The sequence below is a fragment of the Varanus komodoensis genome, unplaced genomic scaffold (assembly GCF_004798865.1).
Source record: "Varanus komodoensis strain SLA01 unplaced genomic scaffold, ASM479886v1 scaffold16, whole genome shotgun sequence".
Taxonomy (NCBI): Eukaryota; Metazoa; Chordata; class Lepidosauria; order Squamata; family Varanidae; genus Varanus; species Varanus komodoensis.
This window is the reverse complement of record NW_025335468.1, coordinates 21,395,951-21,423,495: the sequence shown is the minus strand read 5'-3', so window position 1 is coordinate 21,423,495 and position 27,545 is coordinate 21,395,951. Positions and strand designations below refer to the sequence as shown.

The 27,545-nt window shown below is 40.4% G+C and overlaps 1 protein-coding gene across 1 annotated transcript in view; it reads right to left on the bottom strand.

Annotated features, from left to right (window-relative positions):
- DCDC1 (doublecortin domain containing 1) overlaps positions 1 to 27,545 on the bottom strand; it is a 322,276-nt gene that overhangs the window by 53,901 nt on the left and 240,830 nt on the right. Inside the window, exon 18 of the mRNA XM_044426107.1 lies at positions 420 to 551. Coding sequence (XP_044282042.1) covers positions 420 to 551 — 132 coding nt within the window. The remainder of the gene's footprint in view (positions 1 to 419; positions 552 to 27,545) is intronic.

Below are 27,545 nucleotides of genomic sequence, written 5' to 3'. Positions count from 1 at the left end.
TAATAGAGACAATGAAAAAGTGATTCTAGAAATACATCAAAATCTAGATTTTTTTATAGCACCAATTTGAATTAATCTTAAGCAGCAGCTCCCTACACTGAACTGCAGATATTTTTGATGCTGATAGGAATTTCATAGTTTGCAATATGACACAGATGCTACAAATCAAATACATGAGGTGAAAAGACCTATTGGCTAGGCAGAAGCCTTGGGCCCACTTAAACTGAAACTCTCTGGATTGTAGTCTCAGTACTTTAAGTATACCATCTCTAGCATGCAATTTATATGGCAAATGTTATGCATACTAGTGGCATGTATTAAGAAGGGTATATTTTAAATATGTGTGTGTGCAGAGACATGTTTAAAGTGCTTCAGTAGACAAGTATAGATGTTTGTATTTGTGCAGTGTTTGCATTTACCAAGTTACCTGATTCAGTTCTCCATTTGGAAGCACAGGCCACATATATGTCAGCTTGTTCCACAAAGGATTGTCCACTTTTGACTGTTTCCACTGACCAGGCTTACTTGTTCCTTCATGTTTAATGGCCCATCTGAAACAAACAAACAAATCTATTTTTTATCAGAAGTATTAGCAATGATCTTTTTACAAATACATTTCTGACTGGAACTATTTTCTGAACAGCAAAATTGTAACTCCTCTTTTCAATACACATCTTTTTTATCAACATAAAAACCTCTCTCAAGTTCAGGATAGTATCACCTATGTTCCTATATATCTTTGTACCTGGCTGTTCTGCTGTTGTTTTTCTTCCTCTGTTGGCTTTCAGCTTGTTGGTCCTTAGTTCAATAATTTTAATATTCAAAACAACTGATATTGTTTTGAGTATTTTTAGTATAGCTTCAATATATATTTGAATTGTATTATGGTTAGCTTCTCATATATCATTTAAAAAGGCATTATGGCTAGATAGAGGTCAGGTACATTTATATGTATTTAATTTTCTCCCACTCCACTTCCACTATGGTTGGTTCTTAGGGCACTTTACATAATACCATAACAGAACAATTCTAATCCTCACTGAAAACCAGCTGAGGGCTCTGTATGTCACAGTATATGACCAAGGGATTAAGTATGTATGAGACTTTCTACTTGTTTTTAGAAATGGGCAACATGATAACAAACCATGTCATGACAACCCCTACAGCTTTCTCTCATTTCCTCATGATCATGAAAACACACATAATTCCCCCTTTTCCATGCACGCACACACACATGCACATACGTGTACACACACTTCCTGAATGTCAAATACTGGATACAAACAATCAGGGGATGCTGTTGACTTTCATTCATGACTTTAAGCTTCCCAGAGGAATTTAACTGCCCACTGTTACAAAGAGGGTACTTAACTACAGAGACAAGTGACACAACCTAAATATGAGGCAGAAGTGGGATTGGATCTCCCAGTTCCTATGGCTTTCGCTTTAATTTATTTATTGATTTAACATTTTGTATACTGTCACAAGAGCCACATGGCTGTCTGGACAGTTTACACAGTAAAAACCATCAGCAAAACATGAAAACAACATAAACAATTCAATACTAAAACATCAAAACCAGCAAAACATCCAAATCACAGCAGGAGCACCAGCCAAGTTGATTACATACATTAACAGAATGGACATGTCTTAAAAGTAACCATTAAAATATTAACAGTCATTAGTTAAAATAACAGCCAAAAATTAAAATAGCATTACAATTAAAACTCTCAACAATTAAAATACTCTGAGAATAAGAACCTTTGGCCTGGTGCCAAAATATATACAAAGAAGGCGCCCAGTGCACATATCTGGGGAGGCAGTTCCACATTTGCTTCCGCAACATAATGCCCATATCACAGAAGTAAGAAATCCAATGTCCACATTACAAACTGATTACCCTTGAATTAATTTACCTCACATTATTGCCTCTTGAGTCAACCTCCAGCACCAATTCAATTAATCCTTAAAGAATTAATTTCCCTTCTTTCCTCCCCAAAAGGAAGGCATGGAAAGAACAGACACAGAAACCATTGCACCCAGTGAAGAAGCAAGGTGGGGAAGGGATGTTCCTATTTGATCATTGTCCCACCCCACTCCCAGCATCGGTGCCCGTTTGGCACTCGGTGCTCTGGTACAGTGGGAAGTTGTTTTAAGCCGCCCCGAGGCTTCGGCGAATGGGGCGGCATAAAAATGTTTTAATAAATAAATAAATAAATAAATAAATAAGTGGGAAGAAACCTTGTTTGCACTATATGCTAGGTCACAGGAACTGGCACTGACTCCAAACAGTAAATTAAAAAACAAAACAAAACAAAAAACCAACCCCCACCACCTTTTTAAACATGGCAGTAGGTCACTGTGCCTATGGCTTGAGTATATGCCTTGTTTGATGTTTCTTGCCTAAAATTTTGGGAGTTGGTGCATGCTGTATTCTGAACGATGTAATTCAGGTACAAGGAACCTTTGTGACTTTAGTTCTCTCCTGTGCTGAAAATAATATTTTCTTTGTTCATATAACTGTTGCTGGAATTAGAGAGGGAAGGAGGGGTTCGCTACCTCCCCTTAGAGCAAAGGCCTATTTAGGTTCCCCGTCAGAAGGCTTGTCAGGATTGTACTAGTTCATTATTGTTAATGCACATTTGAAGTAGACATTACATGGCTTTTCCTGAAAGTGCTATTAAGCCACCAAGTTTCAACACAGTATGAGTTTTAATAACCAAGTTCAAGCTCCTCAAAAACTGGGTTTTTTTAATAAATGAAAAGTTGGCAGTCTCTTAACTGTATTGGCAATAATAGACAGCAATATAATAACCATATAAGCACCTGAACTGCATTCTTCCATTACAAAGCTTCCTTTCCCTTTTGGTTTCCAATAACAGCTCTAATTTGAAGTCGAATATTTCTCATTCACAGCCACTAGGTGGAAACAGCGATTCATGGAAGCCCAGTTGAATCTTTTTTTTTTTTTCAAAAGCTGCATCACATTTAATTCTACTTAATGCTATTTCCCTTTTATTACAGAGAGCCCTAATACAATTACTCCCCCACTCCAATGGCTCACAGAGAAGTAAAATAGAAGTCCTTGTGCCCCAGATTGCTGTCAAATCTCTCTTTTTCAAACATGTGTACAAAGCTCAAGGCAAGGTTAAAACAAAGTGATAGGCTTTTTAACCCCATAATCAATAGGTATGCTATGAATCTCTTTGGCTATTAAAAGCAAATGAAACACCGACTATGATTCTTTCATATGAAGTCAAGTTCTATCTTCTGACATTTTCTGACCATTTCTATACCATGAGTAAACTTGAGAAACAAAATCAACATACATTACTATCCTATGCATGCTCATTTGACAGTCACTCCCACTGTGTTCAATATCATGCACTTCCAGAAGAGAATACATAAAATTCCATTTTCTTTTTATTAACTAATCTGTGGCACAATTTTGCAAGACTGGGATGATAAATGGAGTTCATTATAAAACTGTACGTTATCCAAGAGTTTCAGTAGAGCTGGGGACTGCTCACTCATGAACAGAAGTTTTTATATCTTAATATTTATTTATTTAAAACATTTCTATGCCACCCCCATCGCAACAAAGCCTCGGGGCAGATCACAAACAACACCTTTCTGAAGAATTAGAATGTTATTTGAGAAAAAACAAAGGAGTAAGGTAAAATTGTTAAGCTCTCACTTGTCTCAAAGGGTTGTTATACTCTGACAAAGTTTTCACTCCAAGACTTCAGCTCAGGATGATAAGAATGTTATCTGACTACAGCGTAAAGGAACTTTTGTTTCTGTCTCTATTTGTATGGAGATGTATGGACTTGGACCATTTTGGTCATGTTGCCCCATGAAGTATGCATGCACACCTGAGCCACAAGATGTGGAAATAAAAGAAATACTACTCAAGCACATTAAAAGTTCCAGAAAAATGAGAACTTCCTCCAGCAAGATTGTGTGGAAATCACAGAAGAGCTCAATAGAAATTTCCCTGCTATTCGCCCCATCAGCTTAGGTTGCATTAAAGGAGTCCTTAACTTTCAGTCATTGGAAGAAGATGATTATAGTCTGAGGAATGGCAGCTTGAAGTATGGTTTTTCACTGTCAGGAAAGTGACTCTATATTAGGGATGCAGACCATTGAAACATGATGGGATGAAAAATAGTGTTTTTTAATACTTGCAACCTACTTCTTATCCTCTCACAGTGGTCAACAAAAGATTTGCACAATACAATTACATTCAAATGTAGTACTGCTGTATTCAAGTCATCTCTGCCTTATGGCAACTCTATGAATGAAAGTCCTCCAGAATGTCAGCTCTTGTAAATTCAAGGCTGTGGCTTCCTTCATGTGGTCAGTATATCTTGTATTTGCTCTTCCTTCTCTTCTTCTGCCTTTGACTTTCCCTGGCATGGCCTTCCCAGGGAATTTTGCCTCAGTTTTGTCTTTTTTGCTTCAAGGGAAAGCTCTGGCTTGATGTGATCTGGCCCGAGCCCCATGTTCATCTTTCTGCCAGTCCTGCATATACGCAAAGCCCTCCCACAGCATCATGTGTTGAATGTGTTAATTTTCTTCCTCCTGGCTTTCTTTGCTGTTCAGCTTTCACACCCATATATAGTGACAGCAAATTCAAAAGGATGGGTGATCTTGGGTCTCTAGTGAAATGTACTTACACTTGATTTTTTCTCATTTCTTCATTGCTGTCCATTTAAGTCTCAATCTTATTTAAATTTTTGGCTATAGTCTCTAATTGATGACTGAGCCTAGATATCTAAAATCTTTCACAATTTCAATTCCTTCATTCTTGACCTCAAAGTTCGGTAACTTTTCTGTAGTCATTTCCCCATAATATTCATCTGCAGTCCTGCTTTTGCATTTTCTTCTTTTAATTTCAACAGAGGTCATTTCAATTCATTCCTGTTTTCTGCCAGTAGTATGGCATTATCAACATATCCTAAATTATGGATGTGATTTCTGCCAGTTTTCACTACTTCCTCCGATTCTAATTCAACTTTCCTTATGATATATTCTTTGTACAGATTAAACAGATAGGGAGATAAAATAATCCCTTGTCTGATACCTTTGCCTATGGGAAACCATTCTGTTTCTAATGGGGTCCATCCATGTCACCTTTGGCCACAAACTACAGCCTAATAGGCAGTAGTTCTAATTGAGGATACCTTATGAAAGGGAGCAGAGTCAAGCAACTGGAATTGCCCCCAGCCAATGATGGAGTCAAGTTTTCCCTTGCTCTAACATAAATATTGTGCCCTTTTAGTGAATGCTGCATGGAACATTTAATTATCTATCTGCTAATATCTTTAGATTTCTGATCTTGCAAATTCTTATTCTCACACTTAAAGCCGAGTGAACTTCTTTTGCCTTTGTCTTAGTATTTATCTAGCAGTATAGAATGCAAACACAGCCACTAACATTAAAAGTTACCAAAATGTAACTGCTTTCTCTCAAGCAAAAGGAATGATGGAATTGGCTGGATGGAAACTGAATGGAAAGAGAATTGTTATTGCTGTCAGCCATGATCAGAAGGAGAGAGAGCACCTCATGGCAGAGGAACAAGTAAATTACTGAAAGTGTGGACAAATATGGCAGGTATGTTCCAGATGAAATATATTCTGGTGAGCAGGAAGCCACGTTGATTGTTCAAGTAACAGAAAAATATCATAGTGGAGTCCTGTGTAAAGCTAACCAATGTTTCTGTCAAGGTGCTCTAGATACAAAGCTAGACAGAAGAAAATGGTGCAAGTCCTTGATTTGTTCCACTTATGGCACAGTCCTAGGTAGAAAAAATTGCCTACAACCATGACCCAGCCAGCCATACAAGTATAGGACTCCCCTGTTAGTCCCTTATTCAATGCTTCTAACTCCTAATGTAGCCCCCAAGCAGTTCCTTTGCCCATCCTGCCTATTCCTCGGCATGAGATCTAATCTTCCTTTCCTCTATACTTAGGATGCTTCATGGTGCAATGAGCCTTAATGAAACATTTCCCCCCATCCCTTATCATAATACTTCAGTGGACTAGTATTCTCTTTCCCATTGCACGGTATTACAGCCAACAAGTTGAATTCAACAACAAACAAAGGCGGGAAGAATGAAACTTTTTAAAAAACTTAAAATTGACCTTTATGTCTTCCATCAACTAGCAATTATATTGCTTTCAATCTCATAATGAAATAAATGAAGTACAACATCTAATTTGAACATGATATTCTATGTAATAATTCGCTTTGGGAAGGCAGCCCAAATCAGCATGCTTCTAATAAACAGGTAGGAAAAAAAATTAGCAGATTTGCATACAGTTACTGACAAGGACAAACCACATTTTCCTGTACATTTTCTTCAAAAATACAGTGGGCCACTTGCATTATTTATCTCTCTCATAGATGGGCTACTATTATCAAAGCAATACTTCTTTTCATTCTCTCTTAGGTATTTGATGCCTGCATGGTGCCCTTTCCAACACTATGCCAGGTTTTTTCCATATAATATTATTTTTAAACTGTCACAGACCATACAATTTCCTCTGCAGATTATGCACTATGAACCTGTTACACAATATGGCATTTGTAATATTATATCAAGGCAGCTCTAGCTTAATAGCTAGCTGTTTTAGTGCTACCCCTGTACTACAGAATAATGGAAGCAGTGGAGAGATACCATCCCCAAAGAACTTACCATTCTATCATTAGGGAAGACAGCAAACGGGGTGAAAATGAGGGAAGAAAAGGCAGGAGCTTTGGCTTAATAGAGAAGGAATGTGAACAATTGTAATGACCTGTAAGACCTGATCCAGCCCCCCTGGACTCCCTCAGCAAGGGTAGGAATGCTGACTTTGCCATCCTGCCAGCCTTTCTTCCCACCTGGCTTAGCCTCTCCACCAGCCCCCTTGTCATCTTGTCAGCCTCTCTCCCACAGCTGACACCGGGGCTGGCTGGATTGAGACACCACAGGTTTGGTAGCTGCTCTATCAGCCTGTCCTCTGGTCTCTGGATGCTGCTTTAAAATGCCAGATCAGTAAGACCTTTAAAATGCCAGATCAGTAAGACCTTCCTCATCCATGATTTAATAGTGGATGAGGCAGCCAATTTGGCATACGTAACCAAGACCTGGTTAGGTGAATAGGGAGAAATTAGCCTTTCCCAGCTCTGCCCACATGGGAATTTGGTACAGAAGCAAGTTAGACTGGAGAGCTGGGGAGGAGGCGTTGCCATCATCTGTCAGAATTCTATCGCTCACTCCAGTTGCCCTCTCCATCTGACTCCGAGTCTAGAGTTTCTGCATTTTCTACTAGGCCAGTGGGACAGATTGGGGATTCTGTTGGTGCATTGTCCAACCTCCAACCTGCAACTCAACATTCTCCTTAGTTGAACTGACAGAGGTTGTCTCAGCTGTGATGCTGAGGTCCCCCAGGCTGCTGGTCCTGACATCCACACTGAGGGTATACTTTCTGGGAAGCTCAGGACTACATGAGCTCCATGACAACATGGTGCTCCCCAGCATGTTATTGGCCCAATGCAGTTAGCAATGCACAACTCTGGATTTTGTTTTCTCAGCCAGACAGGAGAGTAAGTGACCTGATGACAGACGACTTTGAATTGGTCCCCTTGTCAAAGTCAGATCATTGTCTGCTGGGATTTAGATGAATAGTGACTTTTCTCCTTTTGGGGTGGGGGACCCATTAAGATTGCTTGCCCCTGGAGCTGATGGTTCTGGATGATATCCAGAGGGCTCTGAGCAGAGGATTTTGGCTGATATGGCCAGTAGTCTTGTCAAGTCCCTGGTTGATCTCTGGAATACAGAGATGGCCCAGGCAATTGACACAATCACTCCTGTGCACCTGCTCTATAATAGAACTTGTACAGTTTGTGGTAAACCCCAGAACTTAGAGCAATGAAACAAATTAGGAGATGGCTTGAGTACAGATGGAGAAAATCTCCTAGTCAATGCAGTCGAATCCTGCTATGTGCTTATAGTTAGGCATGTCTGGAGGCAGTGAGAGCAGCAAAGAAACAATAGCTCACTGCCTCTAGTCTGCTTTATCTTTGCCTCCCAACAGAAGTAATCAGGGTTATTATCAGGCAGTGAGGGTGGCAAAGAAGTAATATTCAGTCTTCCATTTGCTTTTGTTTTTCATTTTGTTTTAAATTTTATATTGGCAATTTTATGATATTTTAATAGGCATATTTTATACTGTTTGAAAATATGTTACTGTGAACTGCCCAGAGAAAGTAGGCTGTTGGGTGGTATAGAAATTAATTAATTAATTGAAGATATATGCTTCTTTTCAGCTGGGGATAAGGGATAAGGGTTAAAGTCATAGGTTTCACAGAAGGGGTGATGCACTGGTCTCTTGGGGATAAAAAACTAGAGAAGGAACTAGGAGTCAATTACTCAATTGCCAACAGAGAATAACCTGCACTGAACAAGCGCTTATTTGTTATTTATTAACATTGCTGAGTATCAGCAACAATATATTAGCACTGAAGTTCAGTGCAGAACAGTGCTGCCTTGGTCAAATTCTAGATCCTGCTGTCATGAGCTGGGTGCTCCTTCCCAACGAATGTAATCACCCCAGTTGAAGCTACAAATGTCTTTATTCTAAACGGTATTACAGTAACAGTCACACAGGCTAAAAAGTTGTCCTCTTGTTGTAACTAAATTCAACTTACACCACTGGGTTTATGAAACCTTTGGGGCTGTCCCTCCAAGGGTGGAGCAACACCCCCCCCCCACGTCTCTCAGTCAATCTCTATTCTAGCTATCCCAGTCTGCATGTGGGCCTGTGAGAGCGCGCATCTTCGAAAGCTCCTTTCTCTTTATCTCTTTGGTTCACACATTCCTTATTGGCAACTTGCGAGACTGTTTCCCCATCTAGGTCCAAATTGGCCTCTGTATGCACCTCTGTTGTGGCTTTTTCCCGATCCTGCTTATCTAGCTCATTCTCATTCCCATAATGTGTGTAGCTGGAGAGTAAATATTGTTCTGCTGACACCAGAGATAACTCTTCATCAACACTCTGGTTCTCATGGGAAGTTTCCTTCTCTTGTGCCCACTTAAGGGACTCTTCTGAGCACGCGTGCATGACACCTACTATTTAGCAGGCCTCAACAAAATCCATGGAACCAACTGGAGTCATCTTTCTTCCTTAAGTCGTCTTAAATTTTAGTGAGTAGACACTGGCACTGGATTAGTCTATACAATCATAATTAAATTCTTGAAACCACACAAATTTTGTGAGTTTTCCTGCCATCCCTTATCTATCCTTAAGACAACAAAGGTGCTACCTACTATGGGAGTCATGGAATTATATAAAGGCCCATGAGTTTTCATAATATTTAGGAAATGGCCTTTTACATGTAGCATTATAGAGGGAAGCCCTTTAAAATGTCTCTACAAGCTCAGGTGTTAAAATTAATTTACTGAAGCATCAAAACTGTCTCTACTTACAATGTAACTATTTCAAATTCATGCTTTTTCACAGGATGTTTCCTCCTTTTTCTTTTTGTTAAGCAGCCTGGTGACATTTTACTGCATGCTGAAATGCACAAGTCCTACTGCAACTGTACCCATAGTTTTAAAATTCTCTCTTTTTCTTGCTGTCAGTCTGTCTTCCTGGATAGGAAAGTGAAGACCTGTGTGTGTCATGCACATTAGGTGAAGCAATCTGCCTCCAGGGACAGGTGCTGCCCACACAGCTTAAACAAATCCTGGGTTGCCAAACAATGAAAAGTTAGTCATTAGTGTGGTTCCAAAAGGGTTGCAATTCTGTCGATTTCTTCAATATATGAAACTGGGCACTAAACTACATCATCTAGGTATGGAATAAGCTTTTTTTTAATTATGTTTTCTAATTATGTTTTTGAAAACATGATCCTTAAAGGAAGAATTCCTAATATTCTCTTTTTTATTGTGTCTATTGTTTGTAAAAAGTATAGAAGAACTGTGAAGAGAGAGATGGCATTCTAAGCCTGACCCAATGTTTAGTACTTTACAGTGCTGAAGAGACAGACAGGGCATCCCTGCATACTATAGCTCTACTTGCCAGCCCCTCCAGTCCCCCACCCCAACATGTGCTAGAATGGGCAGATCGCTCTTTGTAGACTTAAAAGAACAGGAAATTAGGCTAAATTAACATTTCCTTATTTGGAGTATAGAGGGCAGTTTCTATACCTGGAATATAAAAAGGAAGTCAATTCCTCCAGGTGGGCCTGTGGTTTACATTTGGAGTGGTTACATCTCAAGGATCCACAGAAAGCTGTGTGAAAAGGCAGCATGTGGTAAGGGCCACTTTATAAGGTCTGATGAAAATCTGAGCAGCTGCCCATACTGCAGCTCTATTGATCTCTTCCAAGAGATAATGCTTTGAAGGACATAAAAAGAACTTTTGCCTTTCTAATACCATCATGCCAATAGAATGCATGGGTGCCTCTGACATCATGCCTGTGCTAATCCTTTTCCATAGGGTGGACTGGAATGGGTGTAAATGTCAGGTAAAACAAGTTCCTGAGAGTTATGAAAGAGAAAACTGCAATTTGACACTGAAGTAGGGGTCAGGTTTGAGCACCATCTTTTTCTTATGGAAGACACAAATTCCTTATGAATGGACAGCATACCAAATTTCAAGAGGAATCATGGCCATCAAATTTTATTTATTTTATTTATTTATAAAATGTGTATGCCGTCCAATTACTTATATCTCTGGATGGCTTACAGCATAAATAGATGACCCACTCTGGCTGCAAGTAAATAAAATACAATAATAAAATTCAATGTTAAAACATATTAAAATATTGATTAAATAAAAAGGTCTTAACCTGGTGCCAAAAAACATATGACGGCGCCAGGTGGACCTCCCTGGGGAACGCATTCCATAGTTGGGGCGCCACCACAGAGAAGGCCCTCCTTCGGGTACTCTGTCTCCTAACATCTTTCACAGAGGGTTCCCGGAGGAGGGCAAATGAACCATCATGAAAGATGGGACAACCTGAAGACATGGTTAGACCATATATATTTTCTGTACACCATTCTGGGAGCCATGCATGGCTGTTGAACTGTATATAAAAGCTGCTGCTGCTGCTGATGATGATGATGGTAAGAATAGGAGCAATTCCATTTGAAGTTGGAAACTTTTACCCCGGTTTGTAGACTAGGTGAAAGGCCCAAAACAACTTATGTTTTGATTTGCATTCTGTTCTCTTTGCCTTTTCTTTGTCTTGATTATGACAACTTAAATAATCATGAAGGGAGAATTGCCCAAAAATGATTGCAAGTACTTATCTATAGTCCAACAATTTACCCTATGAGCAATCTCAATGGAGAGAATAGCTGAAATTGTGATTTGCAATGTCCATGGAAGTATCCTCCAGCAAGGTGACTGTGAAGAGATTTTTCTGCCTTTCATATGTCTATGGTTCTGAGTCAGTGAGATTTTCTACCCAAAGTTAATGTCAAGGACCTTGAACCTCAGCTACCACTGAGGTAGGAAGGTAAAAAGATGTTATTTAACAATCATTTGCTTATGCCTTGTCACCAGTCCCTGTTTAGGATACAAGTAAGAAGTAAAGCGGCTTAAAAGGAAGCCAAGGAAAGGAAGTAAAGAAAACATCAAGAAGGTCTTAAAGGAAAGAATGTGAAGTTTTGCCAAGAATCCTGCTTCTAGCCCAAATAACAGAGCCAGTCTGAAAGAGCAGAAGTCTCCTCATTTTGAAGAGGTCCATGGCTGATGCATTAGTTATCAGGTATGGGTGGTATTTCCAGATGTAGAGACTGGGTTTTGTACACCTGAGACAGACTGGACATGTGTTGTCACTGATGCTTTGGGCTGGTGGCTTCTAGTCTTCCAATGCAATTACAACTAAAGAGCCCACGATGATCTTTGAGAACCAAAGACTACAGTCCAAGACCACTTTTCTTGGTTAGGGTCAGCAAGCTCAGCAATTGATTTCAAGGCCCATTCAAGGTCTACCCAGAAGAGCTGAGAACTTTATTTATTTGGTTATTCTTTTATTTTTCTTGCTGCAGAGGTACACATAAAGGATTAAACTTGGATATTATTTTCAAAGCATTTAGCTTGTCTAATAATTCCCATAACTTCATAAAGAATGACAGTCCTCTTTAAATCAGAGCCACTACTAATAGGACCCCACATTATATCAAACAGACATATTTGATACCTTATCTCAGTTTAACGAAACTGGCAATTAGAATCATCACTTTTTAATTGACATAACTCTCCAGAAATAATATCAATTGACAGAAATAATTTTGAGGTGACTGCTACAGTATTCTAAAGAGAATTGTCAGAGATGCAGTAGCAATGAAGAAAATAATGAAGAAAATAATGAAGAAAATATTTTCCTATTTGAAATATTTTAGATCAATTGGGCAATCCTTATTAAGTGGTTACACAGCATTGTATAACATATTGTACTGTATTTTTGATGGCAATCATACAATATTTTATATTGTATTAATATGTTTATAGAACTTATATGCTAAGAGACCTAAACAAAATTAGTAATTTACCTTATACATTTTCATGGACCCAAAAGATAAGAAGTTTTTGGAAATTAATAGAAGCATTCTTTTGTTTCTTCTTATACAGCACTGGAAGCTTTGGAATTAATTGCAGCCTTCTAATAAACACAATGATGTAATGACGTATTTAACTTTACTGTTTTTTGTTTTATTCCAAATAAATTGCAGATTTTTTTCTGGTGTGATACTAAAACAATTACCATTTTGAAAAAGGATAATTAATCTGCAATTTTTTCACATTAGATCATATATCTCTAAAGAGAGCCTGCAGATTTGATAGTCTTCAGCTGCTGTGTATTTATTTTTCATTTTTTTCCTACTTTTGTACCGCCCCATCAGTGCTGACATTTAAATGAGTGAGTATTCAACACAAATGTGATCATTTGTACAGCATCCAATGCAGCCCCATACTGAGATGATTGCTTCTGGGAACCATCCATGGGTTCTCGAATAGAGGGGAAAAGCCAGGCAAAATTTTATCAATTTACATTTTTCTGTGATTAATTTTTATGCAAATAAGGGCCCAACCGTGCTCCCATCTCACCTGAATCATGCGGATCATCAAAGACAAATTGAGCATCACTTATTTAAAAAATAGGCTTTAAACTACTCTACAGCTGTGTTGGAAAATGCTAAGAGCAGGGCATGAACTTTTCTAATGTAACAGGGATAGATAAGAAAATGCCTCTTTTCGCTTTTTGTTATCTACAGAGGCACAAATGTAAATCATAACAAAATCCTAAAAATGGATTTGGTTTGTAGTTCATATATCTTTGTAAATATTTGAATCAAGAAACTAGTGGGAGGAGATTGTCCCCAATACCTAATCAGAAGGTTTTGCAAACAAACAGGATAGTCTGATTGCAGAAAACAATAACACCATATATAAAATGCTTTTTTTCATAATGTGTATAAATAAAAATAATTTGCTTTTCCTTTTACAACTGCACATGTTATATGTATGCAATTACTATAGACAATGTATCCATATAAGACAAAATACATATAACATTCTATCATGTTTTGTAGCATTTACTAGTGTGCATCTAAAAATACAATCAATTAGTGCTTGCTTCTGAATGGAAATAATGAGGGAAAACCCCCTGCCTATGCAGCTGTACATTCCAATCTTAAACACATGTTTTTGGAAGTAAGCTACATTTTTTGTCTTTACATGAAATATAGGCAAATTAAGCCGACAAATTCTAAGAACTTCACAAAGATTTCCTTCACACCCTCAAGAATGCAAACTAAGATTAAATGTTTTCCTAAAAGCTTAAAATTATTTTGAAATGGTTTTCCCCTTAGCAATCATAAAATGATGCAACTGAATTCAAGAAATTAGATTCCTGAATGGCTGACATACATTTAAATAGAGAATTTGAAAGAAATGTGCATGTAACGCTATTTTGAGAGAAATACACTTTTAAATATGTTTTACTATATTATTTAAATAGCATTTTGGGAAGATTAAAAAGTAAGATTAATTTGAAAAAGGAATGGGACAATGACATGGACCTGGAAATGAATTGTTATTAATAATAATATTAATAATGATACCGTACATTTATGTCCTGCCTTGCTTCCACTTGCAAGGAACTCAAGGTGGCTTACATGAGCCTCCTCCTTCCATCAGTTTTCTCCTCACAACAACAACCTTGTAAGGGAGGTTAAGCAGGAAATCTGTGACTGGCCCAGTGTCACCTAATTCGCTTTATGGCCAAGTGGGGACCAGAATCCAGATTTATCCATTCCTAATCGAACTACAGATTCAAATCTAGGGCCAGAGGTCTAAAGCCAAATATGCACGCAGCCTCACATTAAGTCAGGCAGACCGGCATAGACATACACGTAGTTATACACTATGGTTTCAGCTCTGAACTCAACAATGTGCATTTATGTGTCATCAAACTCTACTGTGATACTGTTTGGACAACCATAGGGAACATTAGATTCCCAGCTATGACTTTGGAAACATGCTCTGAGGTCACAACTGGGATGCCAAATTTAGAGCTCCCTCCACATTGATTGTAGTCTGAGCTAAAGATACTGCCCTAGAAGACCATTACTGGTCAACATTCTGGCAGGGCAGAGAGAGGAGTGAGACCCCCTCAGGACATTCTGGACAGAGAAGGCTGAAAATGTATCTAAATCTTTTGCAGTGCAGTAGGAGCACAGAAGTGACTTTTGCCTCCATGTTACTCACACCCTTGATAGGATGCAACAACGGGACTTATGGGAAGCAACGACGGATCATGCTGTTTTACTGTTAAAATATAAATTGGGTTCAGAACTGAAATATTATTGTAAAGCACCAGAGCCCATGAGCTAGGGACAGTAAAAGCAGAAACTGTCACTATTTAGCTTGCCAGAGGATGGAAGTGCTGGTTAGTTGTACTTCACCCATGATCACCAAGAAGGGTAGCATTGGAGCTATACATTCACATCCACAAGGAATCAGTTACTTAAGGGGTCAATATGGTTCCTCTGCCCGATCCTATAAAGCTTTTGATTCTGACCTGACTCCTCATATTGAACTGTTTTCAGAGCACCCATCCTCACTACTTCCTTACCTGCTTGAAAGTCAATACACCTGACTTTTCACCCATTTAATACTTTTCCTCCAGATTGCTAACCCTGAGTTAGGCTTTCGTTTTCAAGCTCCAGTTAAATCAAGTAGGAGTGTTTGAGAATGCAACTCTGCATTTTAATCTAAGTGTCACACTCTACAGGACTCTAGGGCAGACACAAAACTTAGTGCATGCAGGGATTGTCCCATGAATGTTTTTCGCATGCTAGAGGATTCTCTACTGTGCATTCTGGAAGGGAAAAAAGCTCCCAAAATGCAAGAAATCTCATCAGTCAATTTTGTTAGATGCAACCCAACATCTAGCATGTTGGGAATCTACAGTGCTGTAAGAAGAACAAATCCAGAAAAGATGTCACTCCTCCCAAGTAGAACAGAAGATTTTATATGAGCAGGAACAGTCACTTGGAAAAATACAAAAACCCAGAAATAATATTTGCATTTTATTTCTGTTTAAGCAAGTCAGTATTGAGTAATATATTGATGACTTTGCACATAGCACCTTCCCCCATGAACACTTCAGTGATCATTTTAGAAATACTCCTTACCTCTCCCATCTCTATGAGGCCTAACAGCTTTCAAGCCTTAGCATGATCATTGTTAGCATTGCATTAATCTATATTTCAATATTGTGCAAGAAATCGCAAATCTTCCACAGCATGCTTGTAATAACCACATGCAATTAGCTATACAGCTATCATTGCACTGCCCCTGTTAAGCCAGCTTACAATTTCAATAAATGTCCCAGCATCCTATATGAAACCTAATAAAAAAAGAGTAATTAAATGATTGACTAGCTGAATGACAGCTCTTGGTGTACAGGTTCTGTTTCCAAAGCTAGTGATGGAAGGAAAGGAAGCATTCACAGAAGAATCAAAGGCAATATGTTCTTTATACTAAGAGCACTTTCTTTGTGCAAAGTGAGAACTCAGAACTTGAGCATTTCCAACCTAGTGAAATCCATGAGTTAAAGGTACATGGAAAAGCTCTTTGCACAGGATGGTGCATAGGCCCCTCTTTCAAATATTTCACAGGAAGTATAAAGAAAGGATGAACAACTCACTCTAAAACCATTCTGACAGAGAAGGACCCAGGAATGGCTAGCCAAGATGAACAGGAAGCTTGAAAAATACTGATGATATTTCAGAGATCCTAAGTCAGTTAGGCACTTTCAGATTCTAAGTTCAGTATGAACTTAGCTCATAACTTAGCTCACTCAGCTCTCAATGAGTAATTCTGGAACAACAGTGATTTAGACAAAAATATGTTGTTATAGCCCTTTAAATGATCAGAAACCCTGATTGTGCAGAGGACTGCAGCTATGTCCAGCTGAATGCAGTTACTGTCCACATGGTGAGGTTGGGAAAGGAGCAGGTGGACCTGCATACACACTCCCATTTTGCTTCTGGGCTTACAATTTTATAACACCTACATAAGGCCTAAATAAGTATCTTTATGATCAGAACAATAACTAAAGAAATAGTCTCTCCTAAAAGCCGTAAAATCAGTTCCTAAATAGTTTACACTATGGAAGAAAACTGGGTGTGCTTGCTAAAATTGAAAAGCACTGAAGAAAGTCATAATATTGTAAAACTAAGTCAAAAGAAATTATTACATTGTATTGACATCAACAATGTTTCCAACTGATAGTGGTTTCAACTGACACAGATATTCCTTAGAAAGTCAAGGACAGTTGTGTGTCACAGTTGAATGTTTTTCACAGTTAAATGTGAAAAACCAGCCTGCCTTCAACAGTAGTAACTTGGCACCTCCTAGCTGACAGGAGGTGCTGTTTCTGTTTCTGTTAAGTTGATGCATTAAGCGTTCAAGACAGTGGCCACAAAAGGAAAACAAGGGAACATATATGTATTGCATGAAAAAATACTACGGTAGAAATATAAAATATAAAATAAAGATAGAAAAAAACACACTGTAATGGATAGATAGAAGCAAACAAGCGGATTAGAGAGTTCTGCATGTGACATCATGTCACATAGTTGCTGTGTTTTTCTTTCACTGAGGTATGGACCTTTGGCGTTAGGTCTGTGCATTTAAATGTGAATGCTCAAAGGGAAATACTGCATAAAGACCATGTTCTTTTGTTGCGGAATGTAAATGCAGTGACCCAAAAGAAGAGGACGTACTCAAATGTCCTTAAAATATCTTTTATTTAAAAAGGGTGTACTGGCTGCACTGCAGTTTTCCATCAAAATTATATAAGGAAAATGCTATTGGACTCTAAACATAAGTGTGGCTCGTAAAATAAAATAAAAAGAACATGTCAATTGTAAGCTTAAATAGAAAACTCAGCTAAAGCTAAGTTCCTTGGTGCTGCCAGGATAGAGAGAAGTGTATCTTCTGAAGCTCTTGAAACTCAGGCAGGTTAGAAGGTGAACTTTTAGGCACTCTGTCCTGATCACAGTATGGCTTTATAGGCACATTTAATTGCATCCAGAAATGAACCAGCAGCCAGTGAAACTTTTGTATCATTCCCAGATTTACAGTCAACCTGCAGCACTTGGAGCCTGCTCACGTTTTCAAATATTTTTCAAAGGTAGCCTTGGGAAGAGCAGTGGTTTTCAACCACGGGTCTGTGGACATGCGCCAGTCCACAGATTTCCTGCCGGTCCATGGGGACACTGCATTCCACTCGCCATGGACCAGTGCGGGGGCTGGCTGTGCTCCACCACCTCTTCCTCAGTTGGCATCACATTGGCAGTGAGGGTGCTCCAGTGCCACTGTTGGAGGGGGCAGGAAGGGGAGAGATGGCTTGGTGGGAGCCAGCTGGGAGCCACGCTGCACCCTGTTCTCATATACTTTCATTATCATTACTATGCATTTCTGTTTCTATGGTGTGCAATAGCTGAAGCTTTCTGGGAGGTTTACAAGATTGCATAAAATACAATACTATAAAAGGCAAAAATGGAAATGTCATAACAATTATACTACAAAATGTTAAAGCCGTATTTGAAACCAAACTTAAACAAGTACACTAAGTAACACAAATTTTCCATTAACAATATTACTGTCAATCCTATCCAAGCACTTACCCTCAGCTTCATCTTTGATTTCTCTCCTTTGTCCTCCACTTTTGGCCTGTAGCCACACTGGTAACTTTTCCCTTTACAATAGGTGCATGTTTTCAGCCTGAAGGGCTACATGCAATGCTGCTCTAGGGGCTGAGGCCACATGCACATATGCATAGATGCACACATCCAGAAAACCAGATTCAAGGCTTACTTAGGCAGGACCCAGAAAAGCTCCTTTCTACTCCCCCTTCAGATATTCTCACTGTAGCTCCTAGAAAGGGAAAGTCATCTCTATCAGGGGAGAAATTTGGGTTGTCAGGATACCTGTTGGGAGCTAGGTTTGCCCCTTCTCACTTTCAAACCAACAGACTATTCTTTGGCAAAGAACCTGTACATTCAGTAAGCACAATCAGCAAAGAATGAGTCTCTGAGCATGCACCGAGCAGTGTGTTGAACCCAATCTAACAACTACTTTCAAGAACCCTCCTTTTGAATAACACTGCCCCCCTCCCTCTGGGAGGGCCCTTTTGGAAGAGGACAAGTCTCTTAGTTGTATGCTGCTCTTCTAGGTGCCTAGCCCTTCTCTCCCAGCTCTGCATCATGGGGTCAAGAGCCATACCAGGTTCCTCTGGCTCCTGGAGCTCCTGTCCCATGCGCCCTCCCAGCAGTCGCATATCCTGGGTATTCTCAGAGTCCACCTGAACACCTGAAGAAGGTAGCCCGTCTACCTCTTCCATCTTGATATCCAGAGGCCCAGTTTCCCAAGGCCCATCCTCCCCTTTTGAAGAATCCAAATTTCTGACCTTGAAACTCATGCCAGAAAAAACTGCCTCTTTCATTGATAGACAAATTAGCCCTAATCATAAACCTCAAGGCTTAGAGGCACTCCAGCTTGTCACATATACAATGGCAGTTAACTCCTGTGTAAACTAAGGAAGTGACCCCTCCCACAAATCAAAACAGGCAGGGATGGGAGAGCTGAAACTAGAGCAAGAACACAGCAATAGAACAATGGACAGAGTAGAGGGAGGAGAAATAGAATGCTTAATTAACAGTATAAAAGTTAGAAATCTGTGCATTTTGCATGGGTGCTGCATGCAAACCTTGCTTTGCTAGCATGTGTGTAGCCCCTTTTACTCTTGGAAGAAAGTTGCCTCCCCCTGAAGACCTGTCCTGGCTGGTTTGTTATTGGTCAGGCACACCAGGCAAACTCACTGCCTTACTAGGCTTCCCAGATTTGGGCAACATAATTCACAGCAATTCCAACGAACAGTTGCATTTGAGGCCTTTGGAAGGTCAAAAGTTTTGCACCATAGCTTGGGGTGGAGCACATGTTTTGCATGGAGAAGGTCAAAGATCCAACCCTCAGTATCTCCAGGTAAGACTAGAAAAGAATTCTGCCTGAAACCATGGAGATCCATGTCCATCAGCATCAACAGTGCCAGGCTAAAGGGACCAACAGTCTGACTTTAGCATCCATTATTCTTTGCTTTCTAATCCTGGCAAAATGTGGCCCTTAGTCTGTGTCTCCTCAGCAAAGACTAGGTTCCTTACACAGGCCATCTCTGCCTGAATTACTTCCATATTTTTCTCTCTGCTCCTTTGCTGTCTCATCACGCTCCCCTCCCCACCATCAATGTCTATCTAATAGTCAGCTAACAAAAACTTTTAACCTTTTCCATTGCTCTGCTAAAGACACCCCTCCTTGAATTCCACACTGGCTTTAGATCTGTGCTAGGATCCAGCATGAGACCTTACTTTCAAAGACCTGCATGGCCTTGTCCTGACAATCTCTCTACTCTTACAGAGAGAGTTCAGGGCTGCCTGTGACATTTGCTCCTGAAGCCATACTCGTTTCAGCCTTCCTGTACTGAGATAAATAACTGGAAGACATGGTGACAAGGAGTTGACATGAACTGCTTCCAGTGTCCAGTACAGGCCTTTAACATAATCGTAACAGCACAGTTATGAGAAATATGCAGGATAGTGAAAGCCTGCTCTGAACTCCTTACCTCATCCTTGAGATAAGGATATTTATATGCCTTCAATACTGTAATTAATTGGGATTTCTGGGTTGCTTCTTGCCCTTCCTCCCTTCACTCCAGTAGCAGCTTTTTATAGCTTCTAGTAGCTTCTGGCACATTCTGGAACTGAGGAAGTCAGATAAAAAATCCATAACTTGAGTAGAGAGGAGGCCAAACTCTCCCATGCTACAATCTGCTCAACAGATCTGTCAGCAGACTTTGCAGTTTCAAAGTTAGCTAGCAAAGATAGCAAGACCAGGTGTGAGACCCAGCCCACCTCAGCAAAGGAGGAAAACATTCAAGAACAGGGCGGGAAGAAGATTGAAACAGAGTTCCTTGTCCCTGTAAGGGGATGACAGGTGAAGTGAGCAGACCAGTTCAGAAGCACGCAAGGTTCCTACTCTAGCATTCAAGCCGCAGGAGCTACCTGAGCATGGAGTCAGAATCTTTCTGAAATGGAGGAAAGGAGGGGGAGTTTCAGTTTGAATTCAACTTTTCTCATGGGCATATGCCTCTCTCTCATCTTGATTCAAGCTGTTTGGTAACCAGTTAAGCTCTAATATAGGACTGTGCTTATCTCAGTCTACTGAAGCTTGTTAGCCTGAACTTTGGTTTTAAGCCTGGGACAAGGATGTGCTAGTGTCCAAGCAACCAGTGCCCCAGGAATGGTATCTGTCATATTATGTATCGTGTATTATTTACAGTATTTCTGTATTGCTCCACACACAAATAGATTCTAAAGTGGTGAACAGTATAAGGTTAAAACAAACAAACTACATTATACGCATTTTAAAATAAAGTAACATTAAGATTACAATAATTTATTTATGAATTAGGAAGATTTGTTATTGGAGGGATGCTTGTAAACTTCTTGTCACTTTTTACTGAATCTGCATCCAGATTTCAATCTTATATTCAATAACCCATATATCATCGTCCACACAAGTGGTTTTGTTAGTCCTGATTTTTTGTTAGTCCTGATTATCCTCATATCTAAAGCAAGGTGCCTTAGCTGGGCCAGGCCCCTAGAGTCATTCCCTTCAAAAGGGCTCCTGCTGTTTGCAAGACTTCACAAAACTCTCCTTTGCTGCTCTGTGTGTCAGGAAGTGCTTCCCAGGACACTGCATAAAAGAAGCCGCTACTCTTCCTTCCTTCCATTCCATCCTAAAAGACCATATGTAACACCTTTGACATGTAACTTTATTTTCTTCCTGTTGACAAATATTTTTCCTTTTGTATCCTATTTATGATAACAAGGGTCAAACATAAGAAGGTTAAGAAAATTATCAAATAAACCTTTATCAAGAAGGTTAGAATTTGTCCTCAAAGGTAGCAGATGTCTTGGTACCAAGGAAAGTCAAGATGGCCGTATACAAAAAGTAACTAAATACTCCCTCTCCCTCTCCCTCTCCCTCTCCCTCTCCCTCTCTCTCTCTCTCTCTCATTACTAATATATATATTCTGCCTTTATTATGAATGCATCTTATATTTCTTGTCACTGCCATATAAATGTATATATAGGGTATGTTAGTTGAATGAAGGGAGCTGATTCCTACTGGATGGGCTCACCCTGTACTGCTGGTGTGCACCTACAATAAAGTGTGTGTGTGTGGGAGGGTGTTAATGATTTTTGCTGGTGTTGCCTGTCTCTTGCACTGAGGTCAGACAACAAACATGGAGGGACTTTTATTTGTCCTCAACCATTTTATATTTCATAGGGGTCACCATGGAACATGGAGAGATCTATGATCATTTTTATTAGTATTTAGCAATGTCTATTGTGCAAAAAACATATTTACTTCATGTTGTGGAAGTAACTTTCAGATTACATTTGTAAAGTATTCTTCAAGAGAAAAGTGGCATAAAGAACATGAGGTGAAGGAATAAGCCTTTTCTTTACGAAAGAAAGACATCAAGCAAGTTTTTTTTTAAAGCAAAACTATTTAACCTAGCATTTGGAAAACACACATACCAGTAGCATGAAAAGGGAACAAGCGAGCAAAAGTGACAGATCATTGGCAATTAATTCCACTTATGGGAATACATGTCGGTATCAGCTAAACGAAGTGATTATGCTTTGGATAAAAGGGAGAATAAAAGTTGTTTTTCAAGAGACTTTTGATTTGGTTCCACTTCACTTGAATTCTAACACAACAGGAGTGAACAGCAATTATTCAGTACCTTTTAAGTTATGACAGAATGATAAAGTCCCCAAAATAATTATTTCACACATGGGATTTCAAATAGGATTTGTAATGCATTTAAGCTAAAGCATCAGAAAAGAAATTTCACTATTCATCAACCTTAATCACAATAGTTTATTGAAATTTTCAAGCACTGTGATGCAGATTTTTTTTTCCTATTGAAATACCTGTAAGTCACCAGAAATAGGTTATTGTAATGCAATAATGTTCAAGCACTACGATGCAGATCTGAACTTTCCTTGATATTGTAATGCCTTAAGATGCCTGAAATTTCTTACCAAAATATGACAGCAGTTCTATGAGAAATGCCTAATGATCATCAACATACATTTATTAAGGATCACATCTGTTTCACAAGATTTTTTTTAATGGATGTAGCTAATTAGGCTAACATATCAGATATACTTCTAAATAATGAGATGAATATAATGACAAAACTTCTACTCATTCATGGGTGACCTAAGGAAGTATTCATGTATCTTTCAAGTCCACAAATATCTGTCGAGTCCACAATTAATGGATGAATTTCAGTTGTTGTGGCCTGATGATGTGGACAAGATACTTGGACAAAGTACGTCCTACCACTTGCTCCCTAGACCCATGCCCATCTTGGCTACTTAAGAAAGCCAAGGATGGGATTGGGACCTGGATCCTGGAGGTGGTCAACACCTCTTTAAGAGATGGCTGGGTACCTGCCCCTTTAAAGGAGGCGGTAGTCCAGCCAGTCCTAAATAAGGCATCCCTGGATCCAGAGGTGGCCACCAATTATAGACTGGTGGCCAACATCCCATTCCTGGGCATGGTGCTAGAGCGAGTGGTGGCAGGACAACTCCAAGCACTCTTGGATGAAACTGATTATCTGGACCCATTTCAGTCTGGCTTCAGACCCGGGTATGGCACTGAATCTGCCTTGGTCGCCCTGTATGATGACCTGTGCAGGGAGAGAGATGGGGGAGTGCATCCCTGTTAGTTCTCCTGGACCTCTCAGCAGCTTTCGATACCATCGACCATGGTATCCTTCTGAATAGGCTGGGGGGATTGGGAGTTGGAGGCACCACGTGGCGGTGATTCCGCTCCTATCTCAACAGCCGATTTCAGAAGGTGGTGCTGACAGTTATGCCATGGAGTTCTGCAGGGGTCCATTTTGTCCCCCTTGCTATTCAACATCTATATGAAACCGCTGGGAGAGGTCATCAGGAGGTGTGGGCTGCAGAATCATCAGTACGCTGATGATACCCAGCTCTACCTCTCATTTTCCACCAATCCAGGTGAGGCAGTGGCTGTGCTGAACTGGTGCCTGGCTGAGGTAATGGGCTGGATGAGGGCCAGTAAACTGCTCAGTCCAGACAAGACGGAGGTCCTGTTGGTGGGTGGCTCGGGCCTCGAGATGGGGGACTTGGGCCTTGTCCTAAATGGGGTTGTGCTCCCTCTGAGGGACAGGGTTCGCAGCTTAGGAGTGCTCCTCGACCCTGAGCTGTCTCTAGAAGCTCAGGTGACGGTGGTAGCGAGGAGCTCCTTCCTTCAGCTTCAGCTGATACATCAGCTGCATCCCTTCCTGAAGAACAACTGCCTGGCAACAGTGACACACGCGCTGATAACTTCCTGATTAGATTTCTGTAATGCGCTCTACGTGGGGCTACCCTTGAAGACGGTCCGGATACTTCAGTTGGTGCAGAATATAGCTACCAGGTTGCTGACAGGGACTGGGCGTTGTTCTCATATAACCCCAGTTCTCCATCAGCTCCACTGGCTCCCGGTTGAAGTCCAGGCCCAATTCAAGGTGTTGGTTATGACCTATAAAGCCCTAAACGGCTTGGGACCTGGATATCTAAAGGAACGCTTGCGCCCATATATGCCCTCCCGCCCCTTGAGATCAGCAACGGATGCCCTTCTCTGGGAACCCTCTGTGAATGATATTAGGAGGGTGAGTACCCGGAGTAGGGCTTTCTCTGCAGTGGCGCCCCATCTATGGAATGCGCTCCCCAGAGAGGTCTGTCTGGCGCCATCGTTATTTGTTTTTCGGTGACAGGCTAAGACCTTTTTATATAAAATTTATTTTAATTGTTAAATTATTGAATTAATTAGGATTTTAAAATTGTTAGCTGAGAATGCACTGGGGTTTTTTTAATTTTTTTTAATTGTTATATTATTATTATTTATGTATGTTTTTATGTATTCTTTGTGAGCCGCCCCGAGGCTTTGTTGTGATGGGGGCGGTATAGAAATGTTTTAAATAAATAAATAATAACACTCAAACCCAAGGTCATCCAATCAAACTGATTGGTGGGAGGTTTAGGGTATATAAAAAGAAGTACTTCTTCACATAGCGTGGAATTCTCTTCCATAGGAAGTGGTGTTTTACTCCGATCTGGATTTGACAGATTCATGGGGGAGTTAGGCTATCAGAGGCTACTAGCCACATGAGCTACTGGCTTCCTCCTTTACCAAGTTTACACGCCTACATACACCAGTTGCTGAGGAGCTTGGGCAGGAAAAGGTCTTGCACCCATCCTGTTTGAGGGATCCTATGGGCAACTGGTTTGCTACCATGTGAACAGAATGCTGGACTGAATGGACTATTGATCTGATCCAGCATGGCTTTTCTTGTGTTCTTAGTTCCTTTTGGCTCCTGACCCACTAGCTGGCAATATAAAGGAGATGGCCACCAATAATCAAGAATTCACCAGGCTGCATGATATCAGAGTGTAGCTACTTGATGTTTTTGGAGAATAAGTAGGAAGCAGCTTCAGAGCAAAGACATGCTGAATGTTGTCCAGAAGAGCTGGATTACAACAATTTTGGTTTGGATTTGCTGCAAATTCTATTGTTCAGTTCACTTGGAGTTCTTGATGTTTTTGTAATCGGAATGACCACTATTTATTTATTATTTGTTTGATTTATAAAACCACAACTAATACTCCCAGCCAGGACTCTCTGGGTGGTGTACATCCATCAACAATATTATACAAAATTATGCAATAAATAGTAATTAAATATATTATCAAAACGGTTAAAAACATAAACATACCAATAAAAGTTCCACATTAGAATTTTACAAGAATGTAACTTCCATCAGTGTAGTGGTTGATTCATCAAAAGAGTATTTCACTTGAACAATATAGAGAATTTAAATTTATTACAATACTATTTTATATGTAGAAAATAGAGCCAAAATGATTGTACGGAAGGCTTCAGGCCTTCTTTGGGGAGCCAGTTCCTCCAGGCCTTTTCTGGATTTGATGAAAATGAGAGGCAGAGCTGAGTGTCATCAGAGTACTGATGACATCTCAGCTCCCACCTCTGAATGACATATAGATGTTGAAGAGCAAGGGGTATAGAGTGTAGAACCCCATGGCAGACCCACAACTATCTCCCAGCATGGCTTAACCACAACTATCTTCTGAACACAGTCAGTCAGACAGCAGTACCTCCAACCCTCAACCAATCCAGCCAACCTGTCCAGAAGGATACCATGGCTGATAGTGTCAAAAGCCACTGAAAGGTCCACAAGACTCAACAGGGTTGCACTCTCCCTGTCTCTTTCCTGGCAAAGGTCATCCCTGAGGGCAACCAAGGCAATCTTTGTTTCAAATCTAGAACTGAAACCTCTTTTTGTCATTGTTCTCCTTTAGAATGGACTCTAGTAGCTTACCACAGTGTTAATATTCTGAGCATAGCGTTCTAGCGGATCTGGACTGTGAACCAGCATACATGTAAGACCATACGAAAGAAAAGATCATAGATAACCAGAGTACCAGTGGCACAAAACTTGTCATGAAAGTGGGCACACATGCATAAGAACACAGGACCATGCCCACTGAATGCTGGCAAAGACAGCAGAGAACACTTGCTTTGTTGCCCCCATCACATCTTCAAGTAGCTGGTTGAGTTTTCTTGAGTTGCTTTCATCTAATCCAGATGGGAAAACAACAGTGTATCACAACCTTCTCTTCCTCCTGTACCCCGCCCCCGCAAAAAGCCCTTTACTTGCCTTTGCAAACTCATCGATGCTTGATTGGCCTCTTTCAAGGAAGGAACTGTGGAAAGGGAGCACGATCCCGGTTCCACAAGAGCTCTACTCCAATCCACTTGCATTTGCTGTGCGGCAGGATAATGACAACCTTGCCTGGGTGCAGACATCAGCTATGCATGGATGCTACAAGACCTTTAGTAAACTCTTTGCTACTGGAAGCAGCAGCAACCTGTTGGCTTTACAAGGATGAGTGGGCGTGGAGTGTTGTCAGTGGTGATGAGTCTGATACGTCTTTCTGCCCACTCTTGTTTCTCTTTCCTAACTAGGCTGGGAGCTCTTTTAGCTAGGTGGTGCCATCTTCTGGCAAAAAGGCAGCAGAGCCAGAAAAGGGAAGCAATATCTGCTTTGTGTTTTTAAAGATAGAATGGAGTAAACAAAAAGGTGAGGGAAGTCTGGTAAGTGATAGAACAAATATTGATAGAAAAATGGGGGTTGAGAAAAGAAATTGTTGAGCAGAAATAAGCACAAGCTTGGTTCTGGATAAAGGAAAGGAGAGCATTGGCTGGGAAGAGCCACAGAGGAGAGAATCACAGCAAAAATCCTGGGCACATGGTCCTTGCCTGTCCTCTGTGAGGGAGAAGAGTTAACTCATGATGCAACTCTCCTCCCATCAGATGGGAAAGGAGAGCAGGCGTGGTGCTTATGGTGTTGGCTTGGGAACCTGGGAGTTGAAGCTCACTGGGTGAGCTTGGGCCAGTCACTCACCCTCAGTCTAACCTACTTCACAGAGTTGTTGTTCTGAGGGTAAAAATGGAGTTGAGGAGGACAATGTAAGGTGCTTTAGGTTCTTTGCAGGGGGAAAAATGGTGGGATATTAATGATCGATGGCAAAAGCAGAAGAGGGCGGCAGAGGATGAGGTGGCTGGATGGAGTCACTGAAGCAGTCGGTGTGAGCTTGGGTGGGCTCTGAGGGATGGTGGAGGACAGGAAGGCCTGGAGGAATGTTGTCCGTGGGGTCATGATGGGTTGGGCATGACTTTGTGACTAAACAACAGCAATGACAACAAGAATAGGGGTTCTGGCTGTAATCTTCCCATTGGTTGACAAGGACAAACCTGCAGCAACATGATTGGGCTTCTGCCCAAAAGCTGGTTAAAAAGTAAAAA